We start from the raw sequence: 27,553 nt of genomic DNA, 5'->3' as shown, positions 1-27,553 counted from the left end.
ATCATCAGGTGCCAACTCCGTATTTTACAGAAGAGGAAACTTAGTCTAAGAGATATAAAGTGACTTGGCCAAGGTCATACAGCCAGTGAATGACAGGGTCAAGAATGCAGGATTTAAGTCTTTGGGCCCCAAGCTCAAGGGCTCTGGTATATTGTCTTCACCATTCCATGTGCACTCCCAAATAACACCTCCTTTTATTCTGCTTTCTCTATGGGACCTTGCGTAAGTAACTTTCCTACTCTGGACCTTTTTCCTCATCTGTGAAAGGACAGGACCCAGTGGACTCTTAGGTATTTGCCAGCTCTAGGATGATGCTGTGAAAAGGTTAGAGTCACATTGGAATTTGAGGCTTAATTAATAACCTGAGGAGAATCTCTTATCACCCACAGCAGAAAATAAGTGAACAAAAGGTCGGGTCTTTGAGATTAATAGCTATTATAAACATCTCACCAAAAGCTGAGGCAAGGGTGAACTTCCATATATGTGGTTGTCACTCCAACATTATCAGTGGGGAGCTGCCATTCAAGGCCTCCCACAACCTGGCCTTACCTGCCATCAACTTTTATCACTCTTCCTCCCCACTATGAACCCTCAGCCCCAGGAAGACCAAGCACCTTCCCAGCCCCAGCTCACTCTCACCTCCACACCTTTACTCATGCTGTTTAGCCCCAAAGTGGAAGTGGCTTCAGAGGACCACCTTATCCTTTGTGCCAAGAGGCACAACTTTTATCAGAATGTCCTCCTTTGCTCTCCCCTCTCTCCCTACTCAAATTCTACCACCTGTGCTGAAGAATCTGTTTCAAGGCCCACCTCTGCCCAGAATTCCAGAGAGCAAGAATTCATGGGACCTCAGCAGCCCCTGAGTTCTACCCATAAACCAGGGGGTTTTAATCTTGAATCCATGAATGATAGAGAGATAGAGAGATAGGTAGGTAGGTAGGTAGGTAGGTAGGTAGATGGATAGATGAGTTTCCTTTGTAACTGTAAGCATTTCATGTTATGCATTGCACAAGCTGAGTCTGAGAAGGGTTCCCAAGGCTTCACCAGACTGACCACAGTGCCAAGAAGTTTGACAGCCCCATGCCATATCTGAATGTGAACTCCCATTTCAATGGACCCTCCATGTGCTCCTCTAGGTTCTGCCTGAAGACACCCCATTCCCCTTTGGGATACCTCTAACTATTAAGCAGTTATTTCCTCTATCACACCAGCATCTGCCTCTCTGTAACTTTCTCCCATTCTTCCTTCTTCTGCCCACTAGGCCAAGCTGAACAAGGCTAGTGCTTCTTCTGCTGTCAAATGAGTGTACTCATTATTTCCTCTGATAGAACCTAAGTTCTGTGAGGGACAGCATTGCTTCATTTCTGTCTGTGTAGTCTGAGTGCCCAGCACATACCCTGGATGCCTGTGACTGGGGCTATCACTTCCCTAGGGTGTCTTGACTCTGCTATTTCTGCCTTCTTACCCTTGCTCTTTTGTAATGCAAGAAGATTGAAATAGATTGCCTTCAAAATCCCTTAAGCTCTGACTAGCTGTGGGACAAAGAGGAAGTCATTTGGCCTCTCTAGACCTCCTTTTCCCCATCTGTAAAATAAGGGGATTGTGCCAGATCGCCTTTCAACTCTGACATTCTATGAGTCTACAAATACCCAGACATGTGCTTTATGCAGTTGTCTGCCCAGTCAAGAAGACTGCCAATTGAAGTTACTCAGAATGAGTAATCTGATTTCTTTGACTTGACTGGAAGGAAATGCCAGAGGTTGTAAAGACAGCCAAATTTTGGCTCAATGTAAGGAAAAGCTTCCTAATAACCAAAGGCATCCAAAACTGGAATGGGTTGCCTTGCCACTCATATTATCTGCCAACATTTAGCTTGGATGCCACCTTTCCCATTAAGCTGTCTTTGATTTTCCCCTCAGAGACATTCCCAGCCCTATGATCTTCTGACTGTTTTCATGCTGCTTATACTCCTCTGGACAATCTGCAGTCTATTGAAGTCTTTCATAAATTATGGTACTAAGAACTGAACACAGTACCCTAGGTCTAACCAAGGGAAAGGACAGAGAGCCTCTACCCTCTAGCAACAGAAACACAGGCTCCTGCAGTTGGAAGGGACCTCAGAGGCTGTCTACTCCAACTTGGACTTACCACAATACCTGGCACATAGTAGGCACTTAATAAATGCATGTTGGCTGACTGACACGTACTGACTAAGGATCCCCACTATGACAACTCCAGCAAGTAGTCCAAGACCTCCAGGGACAGAGAGCCCATTTTTCTATTCAACTTAATTGACATTTATTAAGTACCTACTGTGTGTTCAGCTCTTGGGATCCAAAGACTAAAATGAAAGAGTTCTCATCTTCAGTCTATTGGGGAGGCAGGCCATGCGCAAGCACAGTTTGAGGTGTGGGCAAACAAGAGATCCAAGCAAAGTATACTGGGAATATTTGAGGGAGAAATCAAAGAAAACTTTGTGGAGGAGGTGACAGCTGAGCTATGCCTTGATATGGAATCTGAGGGGCAAGGACACCCATTCCACTTTTGGACAGCTCTATTAGGAAGTTTTTCTTCACATAGCCAAAATCTATCTTTCTTTGCAACTTCCAACATTTATTTCCAGTCTAGGAGAGGAAATCAAAATTCTTCTGGTGGACAGTTCATCCTCCAAGAAGCCTTCGGCTACTATTTGGGTCTCCCCTTACTGTCTAGACCATGTGTTTAGGCATTTACAGACTCTTAGATTGTCAGAGATGAAAGGGACCTTAGTCCTAGCTTCCTCACTGGAATAAAAGCTGTGCCTTATTATTTGTGGAAACTCCTAAGATACCCAACTTTGCCCCTAGTTGTATCTGGTGCAGTGCTTACAAACTCAAGATAGGATGTCTGAACCCAAGGGACCTTAGATAAAATCTGAACCAGAGGTTCTCAAACTTTGGTCTCAGGACAATTTACACTCTTCAAAATTACTGAGAACTTCCCGAAGAGCTTTTGTTTATATGACTTATGTTTACTAATGTTTATCATATTAGTAATAGAAACATCTTATCATGATGAAGGGAACAAGCATTTATTAAGTACTTACTATAGGGCAAACAAGGACAGCTAGGAGGCTTAGAGAGCTGGCCTTGAAATCAGGAGGACCTGAATTCAAATATGGCCTCAGACACTTCCTGGATGTATGACCCTGGGCAAGTCGCTCAACCCTAATTGCCTCAGTTTCCTCATCTATAAAATGAGTTGAAGAAGGAAATAGAAAACCACTTCAGTATCTCTGCCAAGAAAACCCCAAATGGGATCATGAAAAGTCAGCCACAGCTCATCGACAATACAACAACCACAAAATGGGCCAAATACTATGCTATCTTTACAAATAATATTGCATTTGATCCTCATGACAACTCTGTGAGTTAGATGCCACTATGATCTCCATTTTATAAATTGGGGAAACTGAGGCAGAAGTTAAGTGACTTACCTGAGGTCACATAGCTAGTGTCTGAGGCTGAATTTGAACTCAGCTCTTCCAGATAAGAGTAGCTAAGTGGTGCAGTGGATAGAGTGCTGGCCCTGGAGTCAGGAAGACTCATATTCCTGAGTTCAAATCAGACTTCAGACACTTCCTAGTTGTGTGACCCTGGGCAAATCACTTAACCCTGTTTGCCTCAGTTTCTTCATCTGTAAAATGATCTGGGAAGGAAATAGCAAACCACTCCACTATCTTTGCCAAGAAAACTCCAAAGTGGTTTACAGACTCCAGGGCTAGTGCTCTATTTACTGGGCCATGTAGTTGATATAAAGTAAACACTTTTGGCCTCATGGACTTCCTTTATGAGTTTTTAGGACCCCACAGGGGTACCCACACTACACTTTGAGAATTGCTGCTCTATTTCAACCCCCTTATTTGACAGAGAGAAACTGAAGTATTAGGAGACGAAAAGACTGGCCCAAGTTCATACAGCTTGCTTTGGAAGATAGGGCTCATTGACTACTACTTGAACTGGGTTTGGGAAGCATCATGCCTTCAGGCTGTGGCTTGGTCATGGGCAGCCTGACATAGCTAGACAGCAAAAGTCTGGACCAGTTATTTTTCTTGAGAAGAGCGAGACATATACATGGCCTGAGAGCTTGACATTAGAAACAGATAAAGGAGATAGTTTTCCAAGAATCATAGCATTTTTAACCTGAAAGGGCACCTGAGAGATCATTCTGGGAAACTCACATAATGGGTTCAGTAAATCCAACAGTGTTCTCCTGGAGCCCTCAGAGGGCAGTGTTGTTTAGTGGGAAGAGCCTTGGAATATGTGTTTGGGAACATGAAATCAAAACCTAACTGTTATTTGCTGCTTGTGTAACTTTGGGAAAGTTCTGAGCCTTTCTAGTCCTCAGTTTCCCTATCTGTAAAATAAGTAGACTGGGCTAGATCATCTCTATGGTACCTTCCAAATCTATATACTTCTATGATCCCACGATTCTTCCTCTCAAGCCAATGGAATCCACTGTAAGATAAAAAGGTGTTGACCACCCTTCCTGTTCCCCAGCAGTAATCAGTAGCTCTTCCTCCTCAAATATGCCAGTTGCAACCCCACAGACACCCAAAAGGGTCCACATGCTGCTCACCTGCAGCTAGCTCCACTGTTTTTCTGGCCTCAGTGCTAATACCTCAGTGCTATCTTGAGGGCTGCTTACATTGTGAGAGATCACAGAACCCACCAGATTCAATTATCCAATCCATCAACAAGCCAGCCCCCTGATTCTCTGTTCTAGCACCAGAGACAGCTCCTCCTTCCTTTTATTAGCATTATTCTTTCTATTAAGCTCACATGCCCGACCACCTACATTTTAAAGATACCCAATGGCAGCTCCCAGCTCTCTCATACCAGGCTTTCTACATTTGGTAGCAGTCCCCAAATTCAATTCAACAAACATTTACCAAGCACATACTCTGTGCCAGGAGCTGTGCTAGGCAATGTAGAGAAAGAGACTAAAAGGAGTCAGCACCTGTCCCCCGGGAACCTACATTCTACCAAAATACATGGGTAAGATGGACTCACCGAGATATATATGACTACACTTAAGAACAGGGAAAGAACAGAAAAAAAGATCTGAATCCTCTTCCCTCCAAATCTCTTCATCAGGTACTCAGGCATGGTCACCACCTGAACAGGTAGGAAGAAGCAAGAGTCACACTGCACCACAAAGCATCATGGGAACACTGAGCAGTAGGATTGGGGAAATAGGGATCTTTCTGAAGCATTGTGTCAGAAGCCCAGCTAATACCATTCTCCTAAAGCTACAGTTTGAAGGCACCATCCCAAAGTGGGATTTGGAGCCAGGGACCTCGGTTCAAGTCCTGCCACTCATGTAACCTTGAGTAAGTAATTTGACCTCTCTGGGCCTCAGTTTCCTCACTTATGAAATTAAGAAGATAAAACAACACCTTTCAAGTGTGTGGTGTGGAGAATTGATGATGCAGGATTTGGGTACTCACTCACCCCGGCCTTGATGTAAATGGGGACAAAGATCCAGCCAAGGACCAGCACCAATAACAAACCCTGCAAGAAACCCAGAAGAGATCGCATGGGAGTCAGGCTCCTCCTCTCACTGGTCCTGCCCAGCCAACGCATCCTTCCCCAAGAGCCTGTGCTTCTCCCCTCTATTCACCTGGCACCCACATGGTATGATTTAAAGGGGCACTGGGAAATATGGCTGCTGAGAAAGAACTCTCTATCAGCCTTAATCAATGAGGCCAAGATGGGCCCCACCTTGAGAAAATCACTCCTTTGAGTGTCACGTTTTTAGTCTTTAAGAGGGAATCTTTCAGACTCCTCTGGGGCACTGGGCTTGAAATCAGGACTCAGACTCAAATCCAGACTCAGACACTTAATGGATGTGTGCCTCAGTTCCCTCATCTGTAAAATGAGCTGGAGGAGGAAATGATCAATATTCCACCATCTTTGTAAAGAAAAACCTAAATGGGGTCATGAAGAGCTGGATACAACTGAAAAATAACTGAACAATAAAGGCTCCTCTATTAAAATACAATCTCTGGATGGAAGAATACATATTAGACCTTGATCTAGTCTTTTACTTTTTGTGGGTCTCAGTTTCCTCTTCTGTAAAAGGAGAGGATTGAGGGCAGCTAGGTGGCACAGTGGATAGAGCACCAGCACTGAAGTCTGGAGGACCTCAGTTCAAATCCAGCCTCAGACCAAACACTTGACACTTAGTAGCTGTGTGATCCTGGGCAAGTCACTTAGCCCAGTTACCTAAAAAAAAAAAAAAAAAAGAAGAAGAAGAAGATTGCGCCAGGTCCATAGCTTCTCAAATTGGGCAATGCTGCTCCCTGGGCAGTGCTGGAATGATCCATGGGGTTGGTAGTAGCCTCAGATATAATTGGGGGTGAGGGGCATTGAACAAAAATAAGGCAGCCATGGAAGCATAAGGACAGAAGAGAAGAAAAAATTGGAAAACCATTTGTACATATTTCATCTGTTGTGTAACAGAGTTAAAGTCATAGTGATTACATTATTTTCCAAATAAACACACAAGATGCAAGTTATAATAGATCAGTGGTCAAGTACGCTGACAGATCTTAAGCAAGTGTTGGTAGACAAGTGTGTCACACGTTGTCGGAAAGTCCTGCATGCATAGGCAGGAATACGTGTATGTAATGAATTGTTTACAATGCAGACTATATGGTTACATGATGGAATATTATGTTTTCAAATTTTCAATGCAGGAAAAAACCACAAATTTAGCACAAATTATTAAATTAAAATGTATAATTTTAAAATACATATTTTATATATTTTTTTGAAATGACACAAATTTTTAAAAAGGTTAAAAGGGGTAAAAAAAGTAGATTTCCAGGGAGACACTGAGTAATTTTTCCTTTGAAAAGGGGGTGGCAGGACAAATAAGTTTGGGAACCTCTGGACTAGAAGATCTCTGAGGTCCCTTCCAGCTTGAATAACCTAGAGTACAACTTAATGTCATAGACGAACCCTGGATGTAGAATCAGGACCTCTGGGTGCACATCCTGACTGATTCTGACTGGGTGACCTCGGTGAGTCATTTTCCCTCTTTCTGCCTCAGGTTCCTTGTCTCTACAGCTATATTGGCTGCCTTGCTGCATCTCATGCACATGTTCCATGTTGCATCTCTCTCCTTGCACAAGTCCTTCTCCATCCCTGGAATGTTCTTCCTCTTCACCTCTGTCTCTGAAGGATGATTCCTAGGATCCTTCATTATTCAGGCCAATGCTACCTCCTGCCTTGTTCCTCCCTCTCCCAGCTGTGATGCCCCCTAAATTTACTTCGTATATCCTTGTAACTGAGAGTGTTCTTTGCTCCTGTAGAATGTACACTCTCTGAAGACAGGGGTTGTTTTCATCCTGCTTCTACAAGTACAGCACATAGCACAGTGCCTGGTACATAGCAGGTGTTTTTTAAAAAGCTGGCTGAATAAATAAGTTGATTAGAAACTGATGCCATCCAGCTAGAACAGTCTAGAAGTGATCAAATGTCAGCACCTTAGTGTGAGGTAGTTGATTCTTTCGGTAGGGTCATTTCCCTGAGATCTGGGTTCGGAAGGAGGTTTATGGGAGTGGAACAGAGGACATGTGGGTTTGGGGTGGTAGGTACATAGATGACTCAGAATTCTGGGATGTCAAATGAAAGAGACCTCAGAGATCTCTGACTTAATCCAGACCTGACCAAGAATTGCTGCTCCAACATTGCTAGCAAATGGCCCTTTCAGCCTGTACTTAGAGACCTCCAGTCGGGGGGAGGGGGAGCTCTCTACCTCCCAAGGCAGAATGACTCACTTCTGGATAATTCTCATTATTAGGAAGTTTTTCCTTACACTATGCTTAATTATGACTCTGCAAAGCTGGAAAGGTCCCTTGAGGCCACTGAGTCCAAGCCTCTCATTTTACAGATGAGGAAACTGAGGCACAGGGTGTAGAAAGGACTTGCCCACAGTTGTAAATGTTGGCTCCTAAGATCATGGACCTGAAACTGGAAGAGATTTTTGAGGTCATCTAGTGCAATCCTCTCATTTTATGGATGAAGAAACTGAGGCCCAGAAGGATTAAAGCCCAGTGTCACTCCCATAAGCCAAAAGGATGAAGCTCCTCAAACTGAAGCAGCTCTAAGGTAGGGAAGGGAGAACTGGATCTGAAGCCTGATGATCATAGACCCACAGGAAAAACAACAAAAATCCCAACTGAATGTGGTGACATGGCCAACCTTCCTCCCCAAAACAAATAGGAGAATGAAGAGGTGGGGTACTATGGGTGAGGAACACGGCATACACTGTCAGATTAGCTGATATGTTGTTTGGCTTTGCTGAGCATTTTCTCCTCTTATTCTTAATTATGGGGGTGGTGGAGGATGGCTAGTTCAGGGAGTGAGGAAGGAGGTGAGGCACACTGAAAGTTGAAGGTGCTGTAACAAAAAGGATATCATTTTTTAAAAAATAAAAAGAAGATCATTTTTAAAGAAGAGCTATTAGGCACTTCAGAGGTCACATGGTCCACCTCCCTTCCTTTACAGTGGAAGAAACAGGCCCAGTGTCACACAAAATACCCTATTCACCAGCTCCAAGCATTTTCACTGGCTTGTCCCCCGTGCCAGAAACACTCTCCTTTCTCATCCCCAACTCTGAGCTTTGGTGACTTCCAAGACTTACCTAGAGTCTCACACTCTATAGGAGGCTTTTCATGGGCCTCCTCCCTCCCAGGTTTCTCCTACTCTTACTAGGGCCATACTCTCAGCAACTGCCTTCCATCCACTCATTATATATTTTGTATAGATCTAGTGAGCTATCTGTTGTCTCCTTATAATAAAATTAGTTCCTTTGGAACCTCAGTGGTCAGCACAATGCCTGGCACACAGTAAAGGCCTAATATATGCTTGTTGACTGACAGGCTGAATAGATTAGGTTAAGAAGGAGCTCTCCCTCTGTATGTTGTGGTAGGCTTATGAGAAAAACTCCAAATACTTTGGCCACATAATGAAAAGATGGGACTAATTGGAAAAGACCTTAATGTTGGGAAAGACTAAAGGCAGAAGAGAAAGGGGACAGCAGAAGATGAGGCAGATAGACAGTGTCATGGAAACAATGAACATGAACTTGAAAAGACTTCAGGAGATTATGGAGGATAAAAGGGCCTGGAAAATTATGGGCCATGGGTCATGAAAATTCAGACATGACAATGACTGGATGACAAAACAGTATCTCTAAAATGGGGATAATAATACTTGTATAGCCTATCTCAGAAGGTTGATGAGTGAAAGTGCTTTGTAAGTCTTAATGGTGTTATAGAAATATAAAGGATTGTTGTTATTAAAATAACACCAGAGAGGGGGAGAGAGAGAGAGAGAGAGAGAGAGAGAGAGAGAGAGAGAGAGAGAGAGAGAGAGAGAGAGAGAGAGAGAGAGATACGTGATGGATGTATCACCTACATTTGTCTCAAGTGCAGCAACAGCAATTCCTGAGGCTGCACCAGTCCCAGCCAGGCCCACAAAACTGGAACTGCCAATGTTGCTGGCAAAGAGAGAGGCACCAATCTGGAAATCAAAGGAAGAACATGGTGTTATCAGGCTGTGGAACTCTCAGAGACTTTTATAGGAATGCAGGATCACTGACTTGAGAACTGGAAGGACCTTTCAGAATATCTAATCCAACTGCCTTATTTTACAGAGAAGAAAACTGAGGCCCAGAGAGGGGAGGGCTCTTGCCCTGGGTCACACAGCTAGGCAGTAGCAGAGGTGAGATTCAAACCCATCTTTTCTTGGGGATGTTAATAATGCTTGATGGCTTGGCCCCCCTCCTTCTACCATAATAATAGACTTCTTTCTGTCATGGCCAGTCTACTGCCTGTCACTGGTTCTTAATCTACTAAGCTGTCATATGCCCCTTTTTTTCATTCATCTTTCTGTTGAGTCCCTGATGGGGGCTGAAAAATCCTGGACAAGAAATAAAACTGAAGAAGGGGCAGAGCAGGAGAATGGAACCCAATGGAATCCTCACTGAGCCTCTCTCTCAAGCACATCCCCCTCTTCCACATGTTTATTCCTCTCCTGGTCACTCAGAAAAATACCATCTTGTTTCCCCTGAACTGAATTTATATTCTAAACAAGTACAGTAAAGAGAAGTGAGTTGAGCTCTGGATGAGGTCCAAAGGGAAACCCAGCCTTTCTCCTTTCTTTTTTATTTCAGATCCCATCTGGTCCTCCTAAGTCTGAAGCTTGGGAGAGGGTATAGAAAGCTACTGTTCAAATAAATAACAAGGGGATAGTCGTAAGTACTTACTGGCCACCACACCATGTCCCTGCCAGCCAGGAAGAAGCTCCCACTGACCCTTGACTGGTCTTCAGCCCGGCCTGCATACAAAGGAGCAAATAGGACAAGATATAAGAGATGAAGGCACAACAGAATTGGCACACAGGCTACTAAGAGGTGACTCCCCAAAATAGCAAAGGGAGAGTCTTCTCAACAACATGCAGTCATATTGTGCTATGAACAAATCTCAGTATTTGTTGTTTCATCAATTAGTCCTGTCTGACACTTCGTGACCCTATTTGGGGTTTTTTTGGCAAAGATACTGGAGTGATTGGCCATTTCCTTTTCCAGATCAATTTACAGACAGAAAACTGAGGCAAATGGTGTTAAGTGACTCGTCCAGGTCCACACAGATAGTAAGTGTCTGTGATCAGATTTGAACTCACATCCTTATGATTCCACAACCTGCAGTCTATCCTAGTATGGCTTCATTCAAAAACTCAGAAGGAGTCATCCAGCACAGTCTCCTTCCCAACGCTGGTCTCCTTTCTCTCCAAATAGGTTTCAATGATTTGTATTGTTAAAAGATCAAAGCCTTCGAAAGAAGCCCTTTGTCTCTAAAAAAAAATCAGATTTTCAAATGTGAAGCTAAATTAAATAAAGATTGATTGCCCTTGAGGTTTTCAGGGAGACATCTGACTTTGCCTGGGTGGCTCAGTCCTTATTACCTCTAGGATAAAATTGAAAGTATTCTGTTTGGCATTTCAAGACCTACAGGACCTGTCCCACCTCCCCTGACACTTTTTTGTCTTAGATTTTGTTCCTCTCCAGCTACACTGGCCTCCCTTCTGTTCCTCAAAAAGGACCATCTAGTTCCCAGTCCCGTACCTTTTCATTGGCTTTCCCCCCACCTGGAATTTTTCCTGTCCTTGCCTCCTCCTATTAGCTTCCCTGGACTCTTTCAAGACTCAGATCTTGGCTCCTTTACAAAACTAGAGCCTTCCCTATGACAGGACCTTCCTTTTACATGGTATTTGTCTTTGATGGACCAGACATGGCAGGAAGTCCATGCGAGGAATAGAGTCAGACACAGCGACAGCAACGGTTACTTACTACTGAATTCTTGTGCATCTCATGACCTGCTCTCTACCAACACTCTCTCCCACTTACATAAATGCAATGAAACTTTGTGGATGCACACTCACAGCACACACTGGCATGTAATAGACTATGTCATTGTCAGGAGAAGAGACAGATAGGATGTGAGAGTGATGAAGGCGATTTGTGGTGCAGAGTGTGGGACTGATCACAGACTTATCCTCTCCAAGCTAAATATTCCCATTCAAAAATCGTGGCCCCAAGACAAGACAACCCCCAGAAGACTGAACATCAACAGGTCAGAGCACCGTTCTGAGCTGGAACACTTCGTTGTTAACTTGAAGGGACACAGTTGGCAACTGTGGAGCAGAAAAGGAGTGGGTACCTTTCAGAAATTTGGTGTACGGCACCATATTACCCATCTGGGCCAGAACACTCACAAAAATCAAGATTGGTTTGATACAAGTCATGAGAAAATTTATAAGCTGTGAAGTGAAAAATGAGAACTCCAAAAGCTTTACCAGCAGAAGAGTTCTTTCATCTCTAAGAAGGCAGTGTTTAACTCCATCAAAAGGAAAGAACAAGAAAAGCTTAGAAAGGTGCAAGATTCTTGGCTCAGTAAGAAGGCAGGTGCAATTCAGTTTTATGCTGATAATAACAATCCAAAGTGCTTTTATGATGCCTTGTAGGCTATTTGTGGGTCAAAGGTCTATGGTGCATCTCAACTACTCAGTGCTGATACAACCACCTTGATTAGTGATAAGGATGTGATTCTGGAGAAATGGGCTGAACACTTCCATAGTGTTCTCGACAGACTATCACCAAACAGTGCTGAAGTCATTTAGTGTGCACCTCAGGTTGAAGGCAATCTTTCTCTTCCTGAAATTCCAACTGGAGAAGAGGTTTTGAATGCCATCAGGTTCCTCTTGTGTGGCAAAGTACCTGGTGCTGATTACATTCCAGCTGAAATTTACAAGGCAAGGAATTCCACTGCTCATACAAAAGCTGACAGAAAATTTCCAGGTTATATGGAAAGAGGAGGTTATCCCCCAGTAGTTCATGGATGTCTCCATTGTCTATTTCTGGAGAGGTAAAGAAAATAGATTCACCTGTGACAATCACAGAGGGGTCTCTCTCTTAGTAATTACTGGCAAGATTCTTGCTAGAGTCCTTTCTATTCAACTCATCCTTCACCTGGAACATGATCATCTACCTGAGAGCCAGTGTGGCTTCAGAAAGGGCCAAGGAATAATTGCTATAGTGTTTGCTGCCCGACAACTCCAGGAGAAATGCTGAGAGCAAAAAAAGAGTTCTCGACATAATCCCTCCATTCTGGAAGCAGAGCCCCACTTTACTATAGAATTAAAAGTGGAGACATAGGCTGGGAAATTAAGAAAACAGCACAAAAAGAACCAGACTATAGAAAATTGCTATCAAAACACAAACTCAGAAAAAGAAAAGAAAGTCAAAACTGCTACAGGAAAAGCCTCAAAGGAAAATATGAATTGGTCTCAGGCCATGGAAGAGCTCAAAAAGGATTTTTAAAACCAAGTAAAAGAAGTAGAGGAAAACATGGGAAGAGAAATTAGAGAGATGCAAGAAAATAATGAAAAAAGAGTCAACAGCTTGGTAAAGAAAGAAGAAAAAGTACTGAAGAAAATAACACCTTAAAAAATTCAGAAAAAATGGATCAGGTAGGTGGTGTAGTAGATAGAGCACCGGCCTTGAAATCAGGAGGACCTGAGTTCAAATCTGGCCTCAGACCCTTGACACTTACCAGCTGTGTGACCCTTGGCAAGTCACTTAACCCCATTGCCCAGCCAAAAATAAATAAATAAAAGGAACTCAAGAATCCACTGATTATCCCCTAAAAGAGACACCAAAATGAAAACTCCCAGCCATATTATAGCCAAATACCAGAGCATCCAGGTCAAGGAAAAATATTGCAGGTAGCCAAAAAGAAACAATTCAAATATCATGGAGCCACAAGTAGAATAACACAAGGTTTAGCAGTTTTGACTTTAAAGGATTGGAGGGCTTTGAAAATTATATTCTGGAAGGCAAAAGGTCTAGGATTACAATGAAGAATCACCTACCCAGTAAGTGGGGAAAATTTATATTCAATGAGGACTGTATAAATAGAAAAAGGACTATATAAATATATAAATAAAAAGAGGATTTTCAAGCATTCCTGATGAAGAGACCAGAGCTGAATAGAAAATCTGAATTTCAAAAATAAGACTCTGCAATGTCATTTCAACTAAATTTCTTTTAAAAATTATCTTACTAAGTCAGAAAAAAATAATAACAAGGTTCATCTGGAACAGCAGAGGATCAGGAACTTCTAGGAAACCATGGGGGTAAGATGTGAAGGAACTAGATTCGATAATATCATACCTTAAACCATATTGTAAGGTAAGAGCAGTGTTGAAGTGTAACATGGACAATTTTGATTAGTTTAAATCAAAATTTTCCTCTATAAATAAAACCTATGTAGCCAAGAATAGAGGTAATGCAGATAATTGGAGGAAAAAATTCTCATAGACAATCTCTCAGATAGAATGTAACTGGGTCAAAACATTGTTGTGGTGTAGGAAATGATGATCTGGTTGCATTTAGAAAAATATGGAATAACTTGAACTTATGAAGGAAGATGTTATCCACCTTCAGAGAAACATATGACAGGTGAAAATAAGCATAGCACAGTCTTACACATATATGTATGAATGTATGTGTGCATATACATGTATGTTTATGAATATCTATGTATATGTATATATATATACATACACACGCACACACATATACATACATACACAGACAAATATGTCCATGCTTATTTGTAGCCTTCTTGGCAGGGCAGGGGTAGGAAAGGGGAAATAATAAAGTAAAAAGTGCACAGCAGTAGACAAAAGAAAACTTACAGGGAAGCAAAAAAAAAGGGACAATTTTGAAAATAATGTGTGGGATTTCTTATATAGGTTTTCTTGAAATGGCAATTTATTGTTTTATATTGAATCCTCTCTTGTGTTTTGCTATATGCATGGCAATGTTTTGTTTTGTTTTCTTATTTTGTATTTAAGTTTAAATAAATTTTAAAACTTAAAAAATAATAAATTAAATACAGGACTCAAGAAAAGCATACAAAGGTAAACAGGAAACAGAAACCATAAGAGATTCGATAAGGTTAAACTGTTTATATTCCTATGTGGTAAAATGAAACTTGTAACTCCTAAAAACTTTTTCACCACTGGAGCTGTTAGAAGGAGTATACATAGACAGAGGACATGGATGTGAGTGGAATAGGATGGGATAATTACCTGTAAAAAAAAAAAGTAAGTGATGAGAAAGAGGAAGGCACTGGGAGAACAAGAAAGGGAGAGATAGGATGAAGTAAATTATTTCACGTAAAAGAGGTACAAAACAGCTTTTACAAAGGAGGGGAAGATGGGGTAAGGGAGAAGGGAGCATGTGTGTCTTACTCCAATGGGAACTGGCTCAACAACAGAGTAACATACACACTCAGTTGGGTATAGTAATCGATCTTACCATATAGGAAAGTAAGAGTGGAGAGGGGTAAGGAGGGGCTGATAGAAAGGAGTTAAGATTGGGGGGAGGTAAAAGTCTGAAGCAAAACACTTTTGAGAATGGGCAGGATGAAAGAGAGAGTAGGATAAATAGGGAAAAATAGGGTGGAGAGAAAGACAGTAATAATAACTGTGAAAGAAATTTTACAGTAGATTTCCTGATAAAGACTTCATTTCTCAAATATAGAGAATGGAATCAAATTTATAGAAATAAGAGCCATTCCTCAATTGACAAATGGTCAAAGAATATGAACAAGCAGTTTCAGACAAAGTAATCTGTTATCTATAGTCATGTGAAAAAAAATGTTCTAAATTACTACTGAGTAGAGAAATGCGAATTAAAACAACTCTGAGCTATGACCTACAACTATCAGACTAATATCAAAGAAAAGGAAAATGACAAATGGTGGAGGGGATGTGGGAAAATTGAAACCCTAATGTGCCATTGATGAAGTGATTAAACCATTCTCCAGAATAATACACATACCTTTTGACCAAGAAATACAACTACTAGGTCTATATCCCAAAGAGATAAAAAACAAAAGGAGAAGGACATAGATGCACATAAATATTTATAGCAGCTCTTTTAGTGGTGGCAAAGAATTAGAAAGGAATAGATGTCCATCAATTGGGAAATGGCTAAACAAGTTATTGTATGTGATTGTGATGGAATACAATTGTGCTATAAGAAATAATGAGCAGGATGCTCTCAGAAGAACCTGAAAAGAAGAACCTGATGCAAAGTAAAATGAGCAGAACCAGAATGTGGTATATAGTAACAGAAATATTACATAATGATCAACTGTGAATAACTTGGCTATTGTCAGCAATACAATGCTCCAAGATGAATCTGAAGATGTGATGAAAAATGCTCTCCACTTACAGAAAAAGAATTGATGGAGTCTGAATGCACATCAAGGCACACATTTTCTTTATTTTACTAGGGTTTTTTGTCTGCATTTTCTTTCACAACAAGACTAACATGAAACATATTTTGCGTGACTGCCCATGTATAATCTATATCAAAATGCTTGCCTTCTCAATGAGGGGGGAGGGGAGAGAGAAAGGAAGGAAGACAAGAATTTGGATGACAAAAAATTTTTTAATCAGTGTTAAAAATTGTTTTTACATGTAATGGGGAGAAATTAAGCATTAATTTTTATAAAAGAATTGAAAGGAAGAAAAGGGAAGCCAAAGCAGTCAAAGGGCCTGGATGTAGTGGAGAAGATGAGGAATAGAATTAGGTGGAGTGAGGAACAAAGAGAGAGATGCTTATAACCGGTGCTAGTCTCACATAGTGAATTTCAGAATTGTCCAACCTGAAAGTGGAAAACTTGTGTAATAATACTAGTGTGATCACTATTGTGTGATTTTGGACAAATCACTTAACTTCTCTCAACCTGTTTCCTGATGTGTAAAATGAAGGGGTTGAACTTTACAGGTCTCTAAGCTCTGTTCCAATTCCTCATCTATGATACTGTGACAGTCTTGTGTGGAATAGAGCAGGTCATGGGAATAGAGAAGGCTGGTGACCAGATTGTCCATGCTATTCAAAGGGCCATTAACATGCATGTTGAAGTCCCCAAGTATAAGGGCAAAGATGATGTGGAGAGGAGGACCTCGAGCCAGGTGCTGGACTCCTGGGGGCCAGTTGGTAACTGTTGGCCAGGCTTTGAATGGGGGGAAGGGATTCGTTGTATAAATAGCAAAGGAGTAGAGGTAGCTGAGAGATAGTGGCAGAGGGAGGGTCTGGAAGTACTGATAGGGAGGAAGGAGTATTTCCATTCTTCCTCCAGGACCAGTTTCCTGGGAGAGGCAGGGAAGGTTCATCTACCCCTGGAAAGAATTAATAGACATGTAGGGTCACTTGGGGTTGGGAAAGAAAGGAGGAGGAGCCAGGTCTCTGTATAGGCCTGAAGATAGGAGGGCAATAGGAATAAATCTGGGATCAAGGGGAGTTTGTAAACAATAGAATGGGAGGAGGAAGGAGATCAGACAGGAGAATGCAAGGGACTTTTGAAGGGGCGTGCCTGAGACAGGTGGTGATGAGAGGGCTGAAGAGGTTTCACCTGAGGGCAAGTAAGTGAGAGGTTGTCTGTACCATGTGATACATGATGGCTTAGGAGCTTGAGAGCCATAAATGAGGATGCAGCACCTTTTGCCTGCAGATTCCACCCTCCAGGTATCCATCCATGGTAAAAATGGGACAGTTCTGCTTTGATGTGGAAAGAGCATTACATTTGCAGTTGGAGGACCTAGGTTCAAATCCCAGCTCTGATACTTACTATCTATTACTCTAGTCAAGTCACTTAACCTCTTCAGTTTCCTCATCAGTAAAATGAGGGGTTTGTAGTAGATGACTGCTGAAGTCCATTCATAAATCTATATCCTAAGCAGTCATTTCACCTTCATTTAAAGACTTCCGGTGAGACAGAATCCACCACTTTGTAGGGCCAGCCCATCTCACTAGGAAGAGCATGGTTTCTCTTCTTCCTTTTACAGAAGAGGGAACTGAGGCCTGAAGGAGAAACTTTGGCATGTGCCATTTCTATGAAGCTCAGTGATTTACAGAAACCCTTCCTTTGCAAGATAGATGGCATAGAAGAGATTATCCTCCATTTTATACATGAGGAAACAGACTCCAGGAGGGGAAGAGACTTGTTAAAGGTCCCACAGAGTTGCAATCAGAAGATCAGACTCTTGTATAGGTCTTTCTACTCCATCCTGCTGAATGCTTAGAGACAGGACCCTTTTTTCTTCTGTTTCTCCTCATTGATCTGGCATATCAAATGCCTTGTCCTGTCCCTTGTTGAGGGAAGGAGAAGGAGACAGTTGTTCAGCTGCCTCTGGAATAAATTGATGACACTGCCTCAGCTTCCCCACCTCCAGTCACACTTCCTAAAACTCCACTGTCAAAGAATGGACTCCCTAACTATTAGAGCTGGAAGGTACTTTAGACAGAGGGTATCCAAGCATGATGACTTCAGAACATGGAATGTTACAGATAGAAGGGGCATCAGGACATTAGACGTCCCTTTCATTTTACAGTTGGGGAAATCAAGGCCCAGAGAGAGGAAAGGGTTTGTCCCACAGGTAATAAGCTTTGTAGTAAGTGAGAGAGCTCCAAATTGAGTCCCCTTGCCTCCTCCCTGCTATCCCCTCTTCTCCCCATGAATCCCCAGCCTTGCCCTCTGCCTGGGACCCCACTTACCCACAGACCCACAGCCAGAACCACCATGAAGTAGATGACAATAACTGAGATGTCTGCTGCATTCTTGATATGGTCCGATGGGTGGGGAGGTGCGGGGATCCCAGCAGAGACACTGGGGCTCACAGTGATGTCCATGGTGGCAGCAGCAGCTTGTGTCCTCTCCTCGCTGAGGCAGGCCCACCCTCACTGACAGAAATACCATCTGATACCATCCCTGGTCTTGCTGCCCACCCCTTTATGACTCCTGGTGAGGGCTCTGTCTGTCATCCGCGTTAATGATCAGCCCCAGGCTGCCAAGGGGAGGGCAGAAAAGGAGGGCAGGGCAGAGGAGGGAAGAATCCAGAGGGGGAATGGAAGAAGGGCAAAGCAGGGGAGGGGAGTATCCAGGGCATGCAGAGAGGGTCTTTCTGTTCTCTGGGGGTCAGGGGATGAAGGAACCTGGAAGCTCGCCCAGCTGGTGTCCCATTAAAGGAAATGTCTGTCTGAATGGCTGCAGAGGGGAAAGGGGGAGTGCTTTCCAGGAACAGAAGGGAGGGTAAATTAGGGAGCAAGCATGTAGACCAAAGATTGGTCCCTCCAGGCTCCTTCTACCAGCAGAATTAAATTGAGGGGGGCAGTGCCCCCAGAATTAAACTCTTACTTGGGTCCCCAGTGTTGACCAGTCAGAACTCTCCTGACCCTACAGCAGCTTGTGCCTCCCTGGACAAGAGGAAGTCAAATGGAGCTCATAGGAAGGGGTCCTCAGAATACAGCCTAGCCACTCTCCCCTCTCTATGGAGTAGACCAAGGATCACCTCTAAAACCTCCAGCCTCTGCTTAAAGGTCCCCAGTGGGGCAGAGCCTGCCATCCCACCTCCCTTGGGGGCAGCCCCTTCCTGTTTGGGACAGTGCTCACTGATGTCAGGAAATTCTTCAAGCCAAAATTGACCTCTTTGCAACTTTACCCCATCGTTCCCTGTATTGCCCCACCTCCTGGGACCTGGCAAAGCAAAGCTTATCCCTCCTCCCCATGGCAGCCTTTCAGATACTTGAACACAGCTCTCCTGAGCTTTCTCTTCCCCAGGCTAAGCATTGCTATTTCATTCAATGGCTCCTCCAGTGTCTGGTCTCAAGGTCTTTCCTCATCCTTGCTGCCTCCTCTGGCCATTCTCCAGTTTATCAGTGTGCTTCTGGCAGGTCATTCTTCCTGTGGCCCTTTGTCCTCCCTTATCAATGCATCTATCAAGTATATTGGGTATTATCTTTATCTTTAGGTGTGTATAATTCCCCTCTAAATAAATGACATGATATAAAACACTTTGAAAATCTTATAATGCTATATAAATTCTGGCTATTAATGAAAAGGGCAACAAATACATTTATTATACTGACAATAATTATAAGAATGAGACAACATGGCTAGATAGCTCGAGCCAAGAAGAAGAAGATCTGGGTTCAAGGTCTGACACTGATAAACTGACTGTGAGAACCTGGGCAAAGTCTTGACTTTTGATGCTATAAGCCTGACACCAAGGGGACCATACCATAAATGCAAGCAAAAGGCAGGAAGATTGGTCACATCCCAAGGTTCCTGTCATAGTCAATTGTGGGGTTGTTGCCAAAACAACTCCAGTATCCCCCTGTCTTTGCCCCCTCTCACTCCTAGCATTTCCTGTCTGGGCCAGATTCATTCTCTAAAGTCTTAAGACAAAGGGAACCCTGGCACCTAAAGGCAAAATTCCCTGACCCCTCTCCCTGAGTACACCCACACCTGCTCCCACAGACGACTTTTCTACAGGTGCCCTGAGATTCCAGAATCTGCTATTTGGGTTGGTGGCTAAGGAAGTCAGATGTCCCTAGACACACTTTTCATTTGGGTTGGGGTTGGTTTGCATCGCAGAACTCATTACATTATCTGTTCCCCAAACCCTCCCCTCATCAAAATCTTCCTATTACTTTCAAGGACACCAGCATTCTCCCAGTAACTCCAGCTCACAACCTTGGTGTCACTCTCAACTCCTTACTCTCACTTATGCAGTGTAGCCAACCAGTGCCAAATCTTATCATTTATTTCTCGGTGTCTCATGAATCTCCCCCCTACTCCCTATTCACAAAGTCACCCCCACCACAACACACCCCCAACTCTGGTCCTCCTCATTTCTTTCCCAGACTCTTACAATACCCTCCTCATTGGTCTCCCTGCCTTCATTCTCTCCCTCCTCCAGGCTATCCTCCCCTCAGCTGCCAAAGTGACTTGCTAAAGCACAGATCTGACTGTGTCACTCCTCTACTCAATAAACTCCAATGGCTCCCTATTGACTATAAGGATCATTAGGATCTCATTTTTATCTCATCCTTTTAAATTTATATTTCTGTATGCATTTTATACATGAAAAAGTACTGTGAGGTGGCAAGTGGAAATTTGCTACCTGTGTGACCCTGGGTGAGTCACTTAAACCTGTTTACCTCACTTTCCTCATCTGTCAAGTGAACTGGAGGAGAAAATGACAAACCACTACAATGTCTTTGCCAAGAAAACCCTAAAAGGCGTCTCAAAGAGTTGGATATGACTGAAAATGACTAAACAGCAACAAAGGACATGTCTTTAATTTATGAATAAACATTCAGATATAGACTTGAGTGCAAAATTTTAAAACAATCAAAAAGGCTTGGAGAATACTGCCCTGGCAATACTTGAAGACTAAATTAAAGGGACAGTGCTGACCTGTATTGGTAAAGGGACTTCTCCCTTCTGGGAGTTCCCTATACGCACAGGTCCAGGCTCTGTCCTTATTAGTATCTTATTCTGCCCATCCACTCCAGTGGCTTTCATATGGAAATTGTCCTGGAAGAAGTCACTTTCCTGCTTTCCTTTTATATGTAATATTGTGTAGACAAGTGTCCAGGTCAATAAAAATAACTTGTTGTAGTGCACTAAAAGCACTGGAGTGTCCACTCATCCTCTGTAGGCTCACAGAAAGCGTGCTTGGCATAACTCTTAGCAGACAGGAAAATAACTATGACTAGCCCCTTCTGTTCCCAAATGACAGGTCTCTATACTTTGTCAGATTTTTCATTTCTTGTAGTTTGGAGACTTTGAGTATCTTGGATATGATGTCTATTAAAAATGACATCCTCAAGTTTGCCGCCAATTAAGTGGTAAGTCCAGGAAATTGTGGGTAACATTTGGTGATAATGATAAATCCTTCAAAATCCATGTCAGAAAGGGGTGGCAACAACAAAGCAGGGGCAATGCCAGACATGGGCATGTACATGTGCCCTGAGACTGGGTTGGCAAGAGTCCTCAATTTCTACTAAATTAGGTTCTGGAGACATCACTGATTGGGCTAGCACCCCAGGCAGAAAGGTGAAACTGCTCTCACAAATCTAAGAAATAGATGGAGTAACCTAGGCTGGTCTTAAGAAAAACTGCTTGAAGATTCATTTGGAATAACAAAAGGTCCAGAATATCAAAGGAACTAATGAAAAGAAATGCAGGGGAAGGTGGCCTAGCAATTCTGGATCTTAAATGGTATTATAAAGTAGCAATCATCAAAACTGCTTCATACTGGCTAAGAAATAGAGTGATGCATCAGTGGAATATGTTAAGTATGCAAGTCACAGTAGTCAATTACTATAGTAATCCATTATTTGATAAAGCCAAAGACTCCAGCTTCTGGGATAAGAACTCACTATTTGAAAAAGAACTGCGGGGAAAACTGAAAAACAGTATGGCAGAAACTAGGCATAGACCAAAATCTCACACTATATACCAAAATAAAGTCAAAATGCATTCATGATTTATATATAAAGGCTGATACTGTAAGCAAACTGGGAGAGGAAGGAGTAGTTTACCTTCAGATTTAGGGAGAACAGAAGAATTTATGACCAAACAGGAATAGAGAACATTATGAAATGCAAAAGGGATAACTTTGATTACATTAAACTGAAAAGTTTTTGCACAGACAAAGCCAATGCAACCAAGATAAGAAGGAAAGTAGAAAATTGGGAAAGAATTTTTACAACTACTGTCTCTGATAAGGGCCTCATTTCTAAAATATATGGAGAATTAAGACAAATGTATAAGAGCACAAGCCATTCCCCAACTGATAAATGGTCAAAGCATATGAACAGACAGTTCTCAGATGAAGAAATTAAAGCCATCTATAGTCATATGAAAAAATGCTCTAAATCACTATTGATTAGAGAAATGCAAATCAAAACAACTCTGAGGTACCACATCACACCTATCAGATTGGCCAACATGACAAAACAGGAAAATGATAAATGTTGGAGAAAATGTGGGAAAATTGGAACACTAATACATTGTTGGTGGAGTTGTGAAATGATCCAACCATTTTGGAGAACAATTTGGAACTATGCCCAAAGGCTATAAAAATGTGCATACCCTGTAATCCAGCAATAGCACTTCTAGGACTACATCCCAAAGAGATCATACAAATGGGAAAAGGATCTACATGTACAAAAATGTAGCAGCTCTTTTTGTGGTGGCAAAGAATTGGAAATTGAGGGGATGCCCATCCATTGGGGAATGGCTGAACAAGTTGTGGTATATGAATGTAATTGAATACTATTGTGCTGTAAGAAATGATGAACAGGCTGACTTCAGAAAAACCTGGAAAGGCGTGTATGGTCTGATGCTGAGTGAAGTGAGCAGAACCTGGAGAACATTGTACACAGTAACACCACATTGTGCAATAACTAATATTGATAGACTTAACCCTTCTCAGCAATACAAGGATCTAAGACATCCTGAAAGGCCTCATGATGGAAAATGCTATCCACAAAAAGAACGAACTATGGAGTTTGAATGCAAACTGAAGCATACTATTTGCTATTTTTTTCTTCATTGTGTTTTGTTTCCTCTTTCTGGTGGTTCCTCCTATTTGTTCTAATTCTTATTTACAACATGACTAATGTGAAAATATGTTTAATACGAATGTATATGTATAGCCTGTATCAGATTGTGTGCCATCTTGGAGAGGAAGGTAGGGAGAAAGGGGAGAAATTTTGAAAATTCAAAAGCTTACAGAAGTGATTGCTGAAAAACCAGAAAAAATTAATAAAAAAAAGAAAAACTGTTGTGAGCTTTGCTCAATAGATAGCTTTACTTATTTCTTTAGCTCAAATCACTTAAGAGTGTTGTTTTTCTGTTATGACTGACCCTCTGTGACCCCATCTGGTGTTTTCTTGGCAAAGATACTGAGGTAGTTTACCATTTCCTTCTCCAGTGACTCCAGTGAATCCATTTTGTCAGGGAATCAGAGGTTAAATGGCTTGCCCAGGATCACACAGCTAGAAGTATCTGAGGCTGGATTTGAACTCAGGTCTTCCTGACTCCAGGCCCAGCACTCTATCCACTGAGCCACTGGCTGCCTCCAAAGCAAAATTACATCAGGACAAATCAAAAATATGGATATTCTGTTGGCTATAACTGCTTTTGGGGGGGGGGGTTGAAGATGTTTATGCCAATTTCATTTTTTTATTTTCTCATTAATTTATTTTGATTTATCAACAATCATTTCCATAAGCTTTTGAGTTTTAAACTTTTCTATCCCTTCCTCCCGCCTCCCTCCCCAAGATGGCATGCAATCTGACATAGGCTATACATATACATTCCTATTAAACATACTTTCACATTAGTCATGTTGTAAGGAAGAATTAGAACCTATAGGAGGAACCACCAGAAAGAGGAAACAAAACAAAATTATGTATTAATGGCTGACCATGAAAGCAAGCAAAGCACAAATGTTCATACAGTGGTCTGAGAACAGAAATACTTTCATTATATATCAGGAATATCTCATGACAAAAGGGATTCATGCTGCATTTTTTCCAATGCTACCCTTAGCTCCAAGTCACATAACAGCATATTGCCAAGTGGTGCAGGGTAACCATTACACATAACTCCATTTCTAACCCTAGATCAGTCAAAGTAAGGAATGACTGAAATCTGAAGAGGGAAAGGTTGAAGATCCTGAGATCATTGAAATTCTCCACAATCCCAATTCCAGAAATTATTACCAGTGCTGAAACAGGATAAAAACAGCTCCAAAAGCTCCAATGATTTTGAAAAGGACCTGGGCATGGATTAGTAGTGAGGCACTTCACCAGGTTACTCTCAGACACCAATGCCTCCATTCACAAAAGGCATCACATGTCTATTACCAAAGAATACCAGTGACCCCCTACAAATACAGTGCAATTACAGCTTTAGGTGCCTTGCAAAGGATCAGAGTTTAGTTTACTTTCCAGAGGAAAAGATATGCACTCAAAAATTCCAGTTATAAAGGTGGCTTGTTATCTATATATTATTTATTGCAGAAGCTATCCCAAAGCACCGTAACATACCTAACTGCCTTTGTTGGTGCTTACAAAGCTTTTGACTCAGTTCTGCATTTATTATTATTCATATATTTTAACATATAAAACAGGCCCAAGTATCTTATATCCTCATGGGAAACTATTTCCTATTTAAAACATGTTGCCAACACAGTCATGTCAATAACAATTTATACAAATAAAACATGATATTTTTTCTGAGGAGACAGGCTTAAGCCCATTGTGGTTCTGTCTACCTTTAAACTATTAGCATCTCTCCTAAGAAGAATTAAGTATAACTTTCTTGAGCTGAAACAAAATGTTATTTTAATTAATTGATGTCTGTAAATGACATAAAACTATGTGGGACTAATGAGAAATAAATGAAACAGCTGCACCATCTCATGAAATCTTTCTCTTACGAAATAAAAGTCATTTGGAGTTGACCAGTATACATTTCTGAACTAGAGATAGAATAAAAGAGAAAAATAACCCCTACTCTCAAGAAACTCACAGTCTGATCAGGGAGATGCCAGGCAAACAGCAAGCTAGATGCAGGATAATTTGGAGATAATCAACAGAGGGAGATCAATGGATTATGGAGGCCTGGGGAAGACATTGCTGAAGATGAGATTTTAGCTGAGACCAAAAGGAAGCCAGAGAAGGCAAAAGAAAGAGACAAGGGGGAAAGCATTCCCGGAAAGAGAGACAGCCAGTGAAAATGCGTGGAGCTGAGAGATGGAGTCTTATGAACAGAAAGGAAGCCAGAGTCATAGTATCATAGAATATGTAGAGGGGATCAACGTGTAAGATGACTGGCTAGGTAGGAAGGTTAAGGACTTTAAAAGACAAACACCGGGTTTTATATTTGATTCTGGGATCAATTATAGGAAGCCGCTGAAATTGACTGAACAGAAGTTATGGTTACAAATAAGAGCCAGCATTTGTATATCGCTTTAAGGTCTGTGGAACACTTCATAAATAGCATCCCATTTGATCCCCACAACAACCCTGCAACACAAGTGCTATTGTTATCCTTATTTTACAGGTGGAGAAACAGAGGCACTACAAGGATTAAATGATTTGCCCAGGGTCACACAGATAGCAAGTCTGAGGTTGGATTTGAACTCAGGTCTTCCTGATTCCAGGACCAGTATTCCATCCACTGGGCTATCACACTTTTATCTCACAGGTCTAGCTTTTCTTTTTGGATCCAGATTTATGATTTCAATAGAGTATAGAAGTTCCTGTGTGGAAGTTCCCTCCACTAGTGCAGATCAATAACTTAGCTGTAACAGACATTCTTAGAAAATTGTCTGAGAGTCGAAGTAACTTGGCAAGTGTCATACAACTAGGTATTTCTCAGAGGTAGGCCAGGTCTATCCCAACTGCAAAGTCAGCCCTCTACCCAAAACACCGTGCCACCCAGGGAACCTCTTCCACCTACACCCAGTCACTGCCCTCCCTCAGCCCAGAAAGGGAAGTAGAGAGAAGAGGCAGGCCAAGGATTCTGGAGGCAGACACTCCTCTGCTTGCTGGGCAGGACTCTATCATATGAGTGATAGGAACTGCCCATGATGGACACCAGGATGGCAGTGACATTCACCACAGTCCTCCACAAGGACTGTGTCCACTTCTTCTGCAGGTCAGCTCCTCCTCCTTGTTCAGGTTAGGGCCTTTCTTTAGGTGGCTCCAGACCAAAGAACATATTTCAAGCTCTCTGGACACACCCTCTGAATCACTTGGACTTATCGGGAGGATAGGGAGATAAGCAAGGGGTCAGAAAATGTACTCATAAAAGGGTAACACTTTCACATTGGCAAAGGTCTTTATATTATCTCATGTTACCATCACAACAACTCTTATGGGCAAGGTCCATTATTATCTACACTTCACAGATGAGGAAACTGAGGCAAACAAAGGTTAAGTGACTTGCTCAGGGTCACAGACATAGTAAGTATCTGAGGCTGGATATAAACTCAATTCTATCCTGACTCTTAATCCCCTACTCTAGCCACCGCACCACCTTGTCGCCAACATTCTAGATGTGATTTGACCAGGTTAAAGTTCCTGGAAACCTTGCCAGATAGAAATTATGACAAGGACCATGAAGAGACCTAACCACAGACACCTCCTATGAGTAGGGCTCATGGACAAATGTCTCTATAAGTAGTTACAAGATTTTCAGTTCTCCATAACCAATTTCCGATAAATCCAAACTTTCCCTGGGTTGGGTTATTTGAAATCAAAGACTTCTTAATGCTTCTCTTTGCTTACAAGACAGCCATAAATAGAGGGAAACAGGAGCCCCACGTCCTCCTAAGGACAAGTCTACCTCAACAGATGAGAGGTTGGCATGCTATCTGTCCTTCCCAGTTTGCCAAAAAGTCAACTGTTTGCCACAAGGCAGGATTTCTAAGAACAAAACACAGCCAGGTGCACAGGGAGACAAATGGCCACTGAACCAGAGATCACCTCCTTCTACCCAGTCTCCAGCCCCTTCTCCTCTGTACTGCTTTGGATTCTAGTCAACGCTCTCCTCTTGGCTGTCTCGGAGCAACCAGGACAGGCAGTGTAATTCATCATGTGGCCATGGCAGCAGGAGTGTGGTACCATTCCAGTGACCACTCTAAGTGCTGACTTCTTCAGGAAGCCCACCCTGCTGCCTACAAGGAGGGGAAGGAGGGAATCTATCTCTCCTCCTTAACTACCATAAGCACTTTCTTGGTCCTTTTCTTGTGGCATTTAACTTTCAAATTACACTTCTTTCTTAGCAACTATTATCTCTCCTACTCAGGGACAACTTGGTGCAATGGAAAGAGGGCTGGCTTCAAATTCTAAACTCTGGACCTTACCAACTGTGTGACCTTGGCCAAGTGCATGAAGGCCTGGGTTCAAATACCACCTTAGACATTTTCTAACCGAGTAGCCCTGGACAACTCTTTAAACCTCAATTTTCTCATATGTAAAATGGGCACCACAATAGAACACCACACACACAATTATCATCATTGAAAAAATCGATTGAGATTGTGCAAGCAAAGCACAG

The 27,553-nt window shown here is 42.2% G+C and overlaps 1 protein-coding gene across 1 annotated transcript in view; it reads right to left on the bottom strand.

Moving 5' to 3' along the window:
* LOC110215229 (solute carrier family 5 member 4-like) overlaps window positions 1-18,318 on the bottom strand; it is a 58,859-nt gene extending 40,541 nt beyond the window's left edge. Inside the window, 6 exon segments of the mRNA XM_020996543.2 lie at window positions 5,052-5,156; window positions 5,493-5,552; window positions 9,468-9,572; window positions 10,318-10,355; window positions 10,358-10,388; window positions 18,184-18,318. Of these exon segments, the coding sequence (XP_020852202.1) occupies window positions 5,052-5,156; window positions 5,493-5,552; window positions 9,468-9,572; window positions 10,318-10,355; window positions 10,358-10,388; window positions 18,184-18,318 (474 nt within the window).
* Between the last annotated feature and the right edge of the window lie 9,235 nt (window positions 18,319-27,553).

This window comes from Phascolarctos cinereus, unplaced genomic scaffold, assembly GCF_003287225.1.
Source record: "Phascolarctos cinereus isolate Bilbo 61053 unplaced genomic scaffold, phaCin_HiC Scaffold_4;HRSCAF=312, whole genome shotgun sequence".
Lineage (NCBI taxonomy): Eukaryota > Metazoa > Chordata > Mammalia > Diprotodontia > Phascolarctidae > Phascolarctos > Phascolarctos cinereus.
This window is presented reverse-complemented; position numbering and strand designations above follow the sequence as displayed.